Source organism: Schistocerca americana, chromosome 3, assembly GCF_021461395.2.
Source record: "Schistocerca americana isolate TAMUIC-IGC-003095 chromosome 3, iqSchAmer2.1, whole genome shotgun sequence".
NCBI classification, from domain to species: Eukaryota; Metazoa; Arthropoda; class Insecta; order Orthoptera; family Acrididae; genus Schistocerca; species Schistocerca americana.
This window is the reverse complement of record NC_060121.1, coordinates 384,324,892-384,337,118: the sequence shown is the minus strand read 5'-3', so window position 1 is coordinate 384,337,118 and position 12,227 is coordinate 384,324,892. Positions and strand designations below refer to the sequence as shown.

At 37.8% G+C, this 12,227-nt stretch overlaps 1 protein-coding gene across 2 annotated transcripts in view; it reads left to right on the top strand.

The window, feature by feature from the left end:
* The first annotated feature begins 7,047 nt into the window (after positions 1 to 7,047).
* The window catches only part of LOC124606923 (protein FAM234A), a 127,898-nt gene continuing 122,718 nt past the window's right edge, over positions 7,048 to 12,227 (top strand). The window contains exons 1-2 of one of the 2 annotated variants that reach the window (XM_047139036.1): positions 7,048 to 7,228; positions 7,320 to 7,485. In XM_047139036.1, coding sequence (XP_046994992.1) covers positions 7,329 to 7,485 — 157 coding nt within the window. In that variant the 5' untranslated portion in view covers positions 7,048 to 7,228; positions 7,320 to 7,328. Of the gene's footprint in view, positions 7,229 to 7,319; positions 7,601 to 12,227 lie in introns of those variants that run through there. The other variant, XM_047139037.1, reaches the window with a different exon arrangement.

Below are 12,227 nucleotides of genomic sequence, written 5' to 3'. Positions count from 1 at the left end.
TTGCTACCGAGCGGCTCCAGGAACTCTCTTCTTAGTTTAAAAAACTTCCCCTGGCCACCAAACTCCCCTCTGGGATGTCGTACAACGTGCTGTACAGAAGAGATCTCCACCCCCTCGTACTCTTACGGATTTATGGACAGCCTGCAGGATTCATGGTGTCAGTTTCTCCCAGCACTAATTCAGACATTAGTCGAGCCAATGCCACGTCATTTTGCGGCAATTCTGTGTGCTTGTAGGGACTCAGTTAGACAGGTGTACCAGTTTCTTCCGCTCTTTAGGGTATATCGATTACATAACAATGAGTATCCAAGGTCTGAAGCAATTGGACATTTTGGGTCCCCTGCCATTTCTAATACGTATGAATGATCAGTCACTTGTAGTGTCAGATGATGCAAATTTTGTCCTTTTTGCAGATAATGGAAATATAGGAATAAAGAGGATTAGCAGCCCACTTATTGAAAAAGTGGTTACTGAAACATTTCGAGTACATCAACAAATGATTCATGGCAAATTGATTGTTATTTAATCTGTGGCAGAAGAAAGTAAATACATGAAAGAACAATCAGTGCAGATCGCAAATGGTATTTATTTTTATGGTATAGTAACCGGTTTCAGTCATATACATAGACCATCTTCATGCCAGTAATGTCTCCACTGGCGATCGATGGAGTCTATATGTGGGGATTTTGTAATTACAGGAAGCACTTGTCACCAACTGTGATAAACAGCACTTTTTGTGATCAGGACTAACTGTTTTTTGTTACATTACAACACAATATCAGTGACATTCCAATTACGAGTTCACAAATTATTACTGTAAATAAAATTCAATGTTTCTCATAGCACTCTTCAAGCTACTTAAAATAGCACACACAGTAAAATGAAAGAAGTAGATAGTATACAATTTTTGGGACCACAGAGAACCCAAAACCTTAATTGAAAACCCACAACCAAAGCCTTAATTAACTGCATTTGCGGTATGCATTATTACTGCTACAGCTGATAAAATGAAGACGTTAGGTTATTTTGTATATTTTCATTAGCTGATTGCATTACAAAAACTTTTCGTCGGTGAAACTCAACTTACAGAATAGTATTTTCAGAATACAGAAGATTGTTGTAGTAATTATATCTACTGTTACTTCCAGAACATTCAAAATAAAACCTGGAATTTCATATATTCATTACTGTCCTTAAGCATTATCAAAATTTCTCTTTTTTTTCAAAAAATAGTGCAAAGTATGAATATAGCGCTAGGCTAAAAAGCAGTCTCCTCAAAGACCATATGGGGTTAAAATTAGTACAAAAAGAAATCAGATGCAAAAGAACACATGTATTCAACAACCTGTAGGTGTGTATGAAATGTCTTGTAGATAGTTTAGTGGCATTTAACAGTGAATTAAGGAACTTTCTGTTGGGTTACTCTTTTTATTCTACGGAAAGTTTTCATAATAACTCTTAAAATTGATAGTTTAGGATATTTCATAATGTTAAATAATTTCATTGTACTATAGTGAAATAAACTGTAGATATCTGGTTCTTTCTAACTCACCCCCCCTTTCCCTCTTTTATGTGAGATCCATAAAATATGAGTAATGTAATGTATTTAGGGTAAGTAAATATGATGACTAGATGAAAAAGAAGCAAACAGAATTGTAAAAATGGGTTTCTCACTTACCAAAATGCTTTTGGTCAGTTAAACATGTTTTCAAAACTTAAGCTTCTGGTGTATCAGATATGAACTCTCACTGTTGTGTCAGCTACTGTGGAAGTCAGCACTGACTCAAACAAGGAAGGTGAGAAGTTGCAATGACTGGCAGCAAGAATCCAAAATCATCTGCACAAAACACTTACTAATTAACGGAAAATTTATTTCTATTAAGGAAAGAAACAGTACTTAACTTACTGTGCTTCCTGCATACAAAGATTTTACTCTCTATTACCACTCACAAAATGCAGGCTAAGTAAAGTCTTCCTAATACTATTAAGGAAAGAAAAACTACTTAACTTCCTGTGCCTCCTATATACAAAGACTTTACTCTCTATTACCACTCGCAGAATGCAGGTTAAGTAAAGTCTTCCTAATACTCAGTACTGATACTCTCGAAGACTGCGACCAAACTCGGCCCGACCAGCGATGGGCGGCTGGTTATATCAGCACTGTCAGGGGGCACTGAACTCTGTCTTCTTGGTAGTGTGCTGATGCCCACTCTTTCCATTAGTGCACAGATCAGAGCCTTCTTGATTCCGTATTGCGGCGCTGCACTGGTCGGTGTTCAGTCGATGCTTCAGGACTAATGCACACACACACACACACACACACACACACACACACACACACACACACACACAACATTGACATGTGGCTCCCAAAAGCGGATATTGCAGACCGACTTCCCAATAGCGCTTCTGGGTGATCATGTAAAAAGTTCAAAATCGATTCTGGAAGCCTGCTTCTGGCTGTCAATTTTCCAATTCCGCAATGATTTTCGCTCCCATATAAACGCTTTTGAACATGTATGAGCTCTCAGGTTTCGTCTTGTTTTTAAACATTTTCAGCAAATATAGGCAGAATGGCTTTTTGTACAGTAAAGGATAAGTAGAAATATTAGACTGAAGCCTTGTACACCTCGTCTAATGGAAGAGAAATAGCGACTGTGCAGACTATTCATAAACTGTGACAGCTGTTTCACAGGCGCCATATTTAATTGCGCTAGCAAATCTGCTGCAGACTTTAACATGTAAAAACGACACCGAAAAACGGCTTCCAAAAATCGTTTTCTTTTTTCTTTCGGAAGACAGGTAGCATGTACATGTAGTGACATAAAATGGTGTAGGTGTGGCTTATGACATTGTCACACGAGCGTTTACCATGATAGTAATGAAGAAATTAATAGTTCTTCAGCGAAAAATGGAGAATTACATGTTGGAAATTAAAATCAGGGACTGGAGGATAACCAAACAAATCAGAAAACACAACTAGGGTGAAAGACATAATTATGATTGCAATAAAAATTAAATGGAGATAGGTGGGACATGTGTCCAGACGAATAAATGGTGGGTAGACCAAGGAATTGTTTTGCTAGATTCCAAAATATAAGATAACACTGAGACAACGATTTAATGAAAATTGGATAGGTGACATTAAAACATACACAATTGTGCGTGGATGTTCATAACTGAAGACCAAAATCCTACACTAGATACCTAATGCCTGGCGATGATGACGTTTTTTTTGGTAAAAATGTGAAAGCTAGTAGAGTCCGCACCAGATACTGTGGCCGATACACAATGACCAGTTTTCGTCCAAAGCTCTGAGCGAGTTCACTCATTTGTTTGGAAGGGTAGGCAGACATCGTTTGCCCGCTTCCGGCAGGTCGGCGACACGCTATAATGATAAATCGAGGCGTTCATCCAACAGTCTTTCTCAAACGATTTTACAGAAACTATTTAATAAAAAAAATATCGTTTTCCCCCCATTACTTATAGCTCTATATGTCAACCTCGTGATCACATGCCCATCATTCGTTAATGGTCATAGTTACTGTGATATTTGCACTTAAGTAAGACAGCACAAATCTCGAAAAAGTTTGCAATGAAAAATAGGAGTCGCTATGATTTTGGGTTTGGTACGTGTAACATAATATGTGGTTGCAAATGAATTTTAGCTAACATATTGTTTTTCTTTTTTTTTAGGTTTGGGTGGATGTCTCTATCCATCATCAGTCTCCAGAAAATTGATCTGATGTGATGTGATCGCACGCATCAGCGATAAAGGCAGAATGAAATAGCCACAAAATTTCTCGTATTTCTTAAACTGTTTGAAATATCGAAGTGAGATTTAGGCAAATGACAGCATGCAAAGAGAAGAGTATTTTGCCATATGGTTACTATGCAGCACTTAATTATCTATCATGCTATTCCACTTAGTGCGTACTTTTTCGATGGTGAAATGAGAAATACTGTGGATTTTGGAACAACATAAATGAAGACATTATACGCTTATTTTTGTACCAAGGATGTGCTTTTTCATAAGTTATTGACGTTACATTTCCTCAGTTCCTAACGTAATGAATTTAATAAACCACTCTTTCAGAATTCTCTCACAGTTGTGTCTGCACAATATGTTAGTGAGGTGACAGTGTGTTAACTCCACTGTGTTTTTAGCAAAAGAAACAAGTTTTAAAGTGGCAACAAGAGAAGTGTAGGGTTTACTCAAAAAATCCGCCACTCATGATTCTTCTGTGTAAGTTGCAAATAGTTAATAAGCCCGGTGAAAATAAATCGCTGCTTTTGTTACATTTATGGCAGGATTCTTTTTAGATACTAGCCAAAGCAGAGGTGACAGTAGAGCTTTTTGAATGGTCATCATGCAAGTGTGGAAGTGTAGGAGCTCCACATAATATATACATAAAGGCTTCAGTTTAGAACAGCACTTCCCCTCCACTGCTCAGCATTTATCCTGCATCGCCTGCCTGCAACACCGACCATTACCGCTCTCCCAAAGCATGCCCTGCCGACTGCGCATCTACCATCCTCGTTATTCTGCGTGCACTATACTGTGGCGATCAACCAACTGAGGTCTTGTTTGAAAAGATTTGTCAGTATAAATCAGCTTCAGTGTTAGGTGAAATAGATAGAATAAAATAAATATTAAAGTCCATAGTGTCAGTCTTTCGTCGTTTCACGCATTTAATAGCTAATTCTCATTAGTCGAAAAACGTGCCATAATTTTCTGTCGTTATTTAGTTTTTTGAAAAGGATTTAGTTATTTCACAATTTTATGGCACAAACAATTCCTTCTATTTAAGCCCCCACTCTTCACACTCTTCATTGTTTCTTCTATTGGCTGTTGTTGTTGTGTGTATCGTCAACGCCGCCACCGCATGCCTGTCTACAAACATATTATTAGCCTTGAGAATAAACTAGGAGGAAATGGAACAGCCCAAGCAGTTATATTAAATGGACCTATATTCTTCTGTGGCTGTAGGGTTAATTTTACACTGGACGTGCCTACTGGAAATTCTGGTAGTGGTTGGTTTACCCTATCGTTCGTTCCTTGTGAATACGCCTCCCTTCAAGGACTTGAATCTTTCGCGATCGAGATGTCATCACCTATAAAGCCCGGTCCACACGCAACGATCTGTCTGCGCAGATGTGATGTGCGCAGACATTTGCGCAGATAGATCGTTGCGTGTGGACGGCCACACGCAACGATCTATCTGCGCAAATGTCTGCGCACATCACATCTGCGCAGACAGATCGTTGCGTGTGGACAGAAGATTTGCACCAACCTCAGGTGTGTGCAAACCTGGAAGTTGGAGTTGGAGGTTTGAGCGAAACCTCTCAAATCTGTGGGTTCAAACCACATCTGCGCAGACAAGTTGGAGCGTGTGGACAGGAGATCGCCGCAAATCTGGCGCGAAACAGCTGTTTGCTCAGTCTAGTGTTTGTATTTGTGCGCACAGGGCTTTAAAATGGCTGATACTCATCAGTGTTCTCGAGAGTTTGTAAGTGAATTCATTGAAATATACAGAAACCACCCATGTTTGTGGAAGATGAAAAGTAAAGAATATAGTGACCGAGGCAAAAAGACAGCAGCATACAATGCTATACTTGAAAAATTGCGGGCAGTTGACGCCTCGCAAACAGAGAAACTGTAATTAAAAAAATTGGTTGCGAACTGTTTACCGAAAAGAGTTATCCAAAGTTCAGAAATCTAGAAGATCTGGTGTAGGAGTAGATCAAGTATACCAGCCAACATTATGGTATTTTGATCTGCTTGGCTTTCTTAGTGATCAAGAAACGCCAAGACCAAGCTGGAGTACAATTGAAGATGAAATTGGAGTGTCAATGTGCGAGGAAACGGAACTCGAGGTAATGTAAAACAATATGTTTCACATACGTTTATCAAAAGTTTATTCAAAAGAATATATTTGTGTGAAAACATAATAGAAAATTAACTACTGTTATAAAAAGAACTCATCCTTCAAGACAGTGTAAATAGCTTCACATGTGTTGGGTATTATTTCACTCAACGCTTGTTTCGATATTGCAGTTGAAAATTCCAAATCCTTGTAGCTTCTTCCTGTTGCTAGGAATCTTAATGTTACCGCCAGCCGTTCATGAGGAGAAATTGCACTTCTCATACAAGTATTTTTTCTCATATGAGGGGTTACAAGCTTTAAGAGATAATTATAAGTTTCGACATCCATACGCAAATAATTTCGCCAGTCGTTAGGTTCGCTCTGCAACTCTCGCAGTAAATTTACGTGAGAAAACTACTTTCGCTTTAGCAGCCACTGTCTACACCAATTTGACCGCTTTCTCTGTTTCCTACGGTTGGTCTAAATGCTTTTTTGCAACACAATTTGCGAACACAGACCACAACAGAACTTCGTCCATTTCTATATTTCAAAATAACTGAATTAAATTTTTGACGTTTACGGGGAGCGTAGTCGCTGATGTTTCTTTTCTACACCGACAGATGGCGGGCGAGTAGTAGATTGGGGTTTGTGTCGTGTGAACACACCACATTTGCAGCGATCTTTTGCATGTACAGACATCTGCGCCGATGTCTGCGCAGACAGATCGTTGCGTGTGGACCGGGCTTAAGACCTGGCATTGTGGTATCGACCCGAAGACGCAAATTAGACCTAGCTATGTTTATAGTAACATGCCATTTACATTGTAAACACGCTCTTGTAGAAAAGTTAGTAATGATGAAAAAATTCATCTATGAATGCAAGGACTTGGTGTACTGCTCGTCAATGTCTCTCAATTTAATAATTTCCTAAAAGTATTTATTACCAAAATAGATTATGATCATCTCAAAATGATCTTCAAACTAATTTAACAATGATACTAAAATTAGAATAAACCTTATGTTTGTTAACTGTAAATTTAGCTGTGTTTACAACCAATAAGGATAAGCTGGCGGCTTAATATTACACGAGTGTTGATTAATTGTTATTTAAAGCTTCCCGCGCATTACTTCCCGTAGGCGTAGAACAACATCTGAGGCAAGATTTTAGCGGTGGTGCCATCTGGTATTTGCCGACAGAAATTTAGCGAATGTTTGACATTAAAGGCAATGCGGAATTAGCTGAGCCGCGTTGATTGTTTAAATATAAGGCGGCGACGTATTATTTGTGTATAGTTTTATTTTCTGGCGCTATGCTGGATGTTCAAAAGAAAATAAATTATTGTTAGCGCCTCGTGTTCTACGGTACTAATCAGAGCTCTCTTACTGTTATGTATCTCAGGAGCTTTATTCTGAAATATTTATATGATTTGTGTGGAATTTCTTTTTATTAAAGAGGCACTAAATGTCCAGCGGTGGATCTGGGCAGGGAGCGTTATATTCTCCCCTTCCCCAATCCATAAGCGACACCGATTCATCAGAGGAGGAACTGGTCAGCATTGTTCATAATGACAGTAAAAAGTTAACAGTTGCCTGCAAAGATATCTCGGAAAAAAGAAACGGTACGTTGCACGCTATCTTTTGTGTGACTAAAGCTCGCTTTTCCATATAACATTTGAGAAAGAAATTAAGAAGTTAAGAACAGTGGAAGCGTATTATGCTGCACGGAAGTTAAAGGTAAAACATCACAAAAACCCGAACTGGAGAGAAAATAGCTTTGTAGCTTACGCATTTGACCATTGGCTTTGGTAAGGCCCCATCAAAATTAGTAAAGGGAGACTAATATGTTTGAAAAGGCAAACATTACGTATTTGGATATGTAAACTTGTATATCAGTATTTTCCCAGTTTTTGTTGCACTACTTGATGGCAATCCTTTCACTTAAGGCTCAGGGAGCCCGTGTTGCATCCTTATCAAACTGATTAAGTTCTATAACTCTCAGGATATCAGTGGAACACTAAAGGTTTAAAACAATAATGCATGGACATTGGTAATTATTTTTCCCATTGGCAGTGCCTCTGAGCATTTAAGCATTGCACACTTTCCATAAACGTTATGGTATATTTTCCTGTATCTTTCAGAAACCAAACTTATTTCCGTAGAACATTTCTGACATAGTTTCTTGGCCTTTTAGAGAGAGAGAACTGTATTATCTAGAAGTGAAATTTTTGTGTAATTTGTTAGAACACCATAATTATTTAATTGCTTTGAATAAAAGTAGAATGTACAGGTCTTTTTAGCTGACTGTGGTACCAGTAATTTAAAATTGCTGTGGTTACTACTACTGTTGACTTTTTTTGTTTGCTCCTGATTGTTTGGGCTCTGTATCTGTGGTACCAAGTGGATGCTGTAAACTCAGAGAAAAAGGAGCTTCATTTTCTTCAGGAAAAAAAATTGACTCTAACTTCTGTAGTTATGTCTAATAGGTTGTCCTTTCAAGAACATTTCCTGAATACTTTTTCCATTTTAACTATGAGGTTTGCTCTAGTCCATTCATTGGCATCCTGTTTATTGGCCAGAATCAGTTGCAGTTGCAATATTGCTGTTTATAGAAATTACCATACTTAGCCTAGATGTTGCTGTATAGTCTGTGAATTACCCTTAAAATATTGCATTTATTTCCTTACATCTTCCTTAACGACCATTCTAAATATTGTATTCCACCTTTTCAAGTTGAGTACCGTAGTGGTATAGGCTTGATAGTGAGAAGTATGTCATCTTGTTTTCTTTTCCTTGTATTATTAATGTTTAAGGGAGATATATTGAAGAAACGTGAATGTTGTTGACAAAGGCAGTACTTTCAGGAGTTGGACTTATGTGCTAAAGACCTCTTATTAGTTGGCATTAACAGTATTTTAGCCAGTGGAGCCAGTTACATTTGCTAATTGAAGCAACATTGCATTTCTCCATGAGACTAAGAGTAGGATGTGGTACTCACATTTATCTGACTTCAGAGCTATGTACAACAATCTGTAATTTTGGAGCCTATATTTTAATGTAGAATGCAGATCATGGTGCAGATTTGAACTGGTTGCCCACTGTAAGAGCCAGTTGAACCTCTTGATGCCAGACTTTGGCTTTGATATGTCATATAATTATGTTGTTGTTACATGTATGTGCACAGACAGAAGTAGATCAGAACACTGATAGTATTTATTTTCCTTCTGTTATTTTTTTAGATTGTAGTAGCATACTGACCTGCAACATAGCCTATGGTCTAGGTTATATTAGAAGGCAATGCTTTGATTGTGAATTGGTGAAATCAATACATGGGATGTCATGATAGCAGTCGGCGCATGTGAGGTCGCCACGTGAGTCCAGTGGGCCGCGGCGTATAGCGAGGGGTCGTGGCTTCGCGGCCCAAGTTGTCAACAAGGCACTGTGCAAGTTGGTAGTGGCTCCATAATGTTGTGGGCTGTGTTTACATGGAATGGACAGGGTCATTTTGTCCAACTGTACTGATCATAGACTGCTAATGGTTATGTTCAGTTACTTGAAGACAATCCACAACCATTTTCCTTCTGTTATTTTTTTAGATTGTAGTAGCATACTGACCTGCAACATAGCCTATGGTCTAGGTTATATTAGAAGGCAATGCTTTGATTGTGAATTGGTGAAATCAATACATGGGATGTCATGATAGCAGTTACAATTTTTATGGCATGGTGTTTTTACGTATTGGATTTCATTGAGTGGTTTATGCTGAAATTTTGGTGATATCATATTTGCCACTGTATCCTACTATCATGTAAATTATCTGCAACCATGAGCAGTACACAGACAGTGGAGAATTTGTTATAACAGATAGTACCACATGAGCTGCTCATTTTGCATAAATATGCTGCATCCGTTATAAGAAATTGCTGGTAAAGTTGAGATGAATCACATCAGCAGCTTATGCACACAGATTATGACAACAAAGGAGCATCATGCACAATGGTAGTAGTACTAAAGTCTCATTATATTTATCCTTATAACCAGCCTATTGTAAGCCTGTTGTCAGTTTTAGGCTTCTTACATATTTTTGATATGTACCAAAAGCAACAGAATGACCTGTGTAACATGCTTCTCTAAGGTTGGGAGTGGAATTATGTACTCTGGTGTTGAATATCTCAACAAGCTTCCACCTAGCATAAAACAAGAAATTAAGAATCACTAACAATTAAAAAAAAAATACCTTATGAGCCCATCCCCACCTGGAAATTATCTGAATATCTAGATTCAAAGATTGAAAAGTTCTATTAGCAAAATGGCAAGTAGCAGCATCCTCAGAATAGCTGCATAACAAGTGGCAGTATACTGTAAATAGGACTACATATTTACAGAGAAAATATTAAATTACCAGTAGCAGATAAACAAGCTGCCTTCTATTATAACTGAGTAGGCAGTAGCTGTTTCCAAAGTAGCAGGTTAATTTCTAATTTACTTTATAAAATACAGCAGAAATAGAATTTAGAAGTATGGTGGTAGTTTATTGTTAAGACAGTAACCATGTTACATTTATAAGATTTGCTTGCCTTTTGTTAATGTCTACCTTTATTTGTTTCACAACCCTGAAGGTTCTTCTTCATGTAAAATCTACAGGACTCGGGGAATGTTTGCTGCCTATTTTCAGCCACGGTAGTTTCAGCCATGTTACCAGAGTACTCCTCAGAAGTGGTTAATGTACTGGACTAAGTTTTGGAAGAAGCTGGGTTGAAGTATCTGTGTAGCAAGATTAATGTAGGGTTTCTGCAACCTCTATGTATCACTACAAGTGAGTACTGAGTTGCTCTTTTTTTTTAGGTAGGCTATGCCCAGTCTCCCTACCATCCATATCTGAATATAATCTCTTACTCTGTGTCTGTTTGCCTCATTATTGACAGAACATTAAGCTTTATCTTTTATTCTTATTCTGTGAAGCAGATTGTTCTGTCATTAAATGGATATTGTCTTGGTGGTGGTGGTCTTCAGTCTAAAAACTGGTTTATGCAGCCTTCCATGCTGCCATATCCTCTGTAAGTCTCTTCGTACCTGAACAGCTTCTGCAACTTACATCCTTTTGTATCTGTTTACTGTATTCATCTGTTGCTCTCCCTCTTCAATTTTTATCCCTGACCCCAACCTACCCTTCCCTCTAGTATTTAATTGCTGGTCACTTGATGCGTCAGAATGTGTCGTATCAAACCCTTCTGTAAGTCAGTTGTGTCATAAATTACTTGTCTCCCTAGTTCTGTTCAGTACCTTCTTATTAGTAATGTGGTCTGATAAGGAACATTAACTTTTCCATCTTGGTTTGCCTGAAGTAGAATAAACTGCACCAGGACTGAAGATAGTAAATCTTCTGACTCTAAAAATGTTGTGATAGGTGTAACACATTCTTCAGGCAAATTGTTCATTGTTATCTACTGGATAAAGTTTAAAGGCTTATATCATAAGCTATAGTATGGTTTCGTATAATGCAACAAATTTTTTGTAGAATATTAGGCTGAAATACTTTGTAGAGCTATTACTGAGATAGCTTTCAAGGGTCACTTCCCCATTATGTTTAGTGAGTACATTTTCTTCTTGTTATTTGTTTATGTGTTCATTTAGTTATGAAACTTTGTGCCAAATTAAAACTGTGTACTGGACCTGAACTTGGACCTGGAACCATGCCTTTTACAGGCAAACCTTTTATCAATTGAACTACAGAGGCATGGCCCACATTCAACTCCTAGCCTCAGTTCTGTCGTTACCTATCTCCTTTAATAGAAACTTTCATACATTGCTGGATTAGCACTTTTTCAAGAAAGGATTACATTTGAAATGTCGTAGATTTACAAAAAAGAATGTTGTGTCCGTTACACAAATGGCTGCCTACTGACTAGTTGAGTAATGTAATTAACTAAGATCCTGAAGTCAACTGCACCAGGCACAATCAAAATTATAACTGACTGGGTTGTATGTAGTTCACAGCAAACAGCTTAATTCTTGCACTGTCAAAGCTTCTTCAATACAAGATTGATATGTTTCATATTTCATTTATTTTAATACTATACTATAACAACAGTTAAGTTTTTGTAATGTTCAGTTTTCTGGGCAGTGAAGAAACAAAAGTACCACTCTTGTGGTCAGTGACTTGTTTCAGCTGTTCCATGGTAAATAGTTAGTTCACATTCATGTTCTGTTCATAATAATTGTGACCTCTTACTGTGATGTGGAATGAGTCAGATGAGTCATTTTCCAATTATAATATGTCATCTCAGTGGAACAGGAATTATTCTGTGTAGAAGGTGTCATTAAGTAGACATGATTTCACATAGTGTTTGAGGAGTTAATTTTA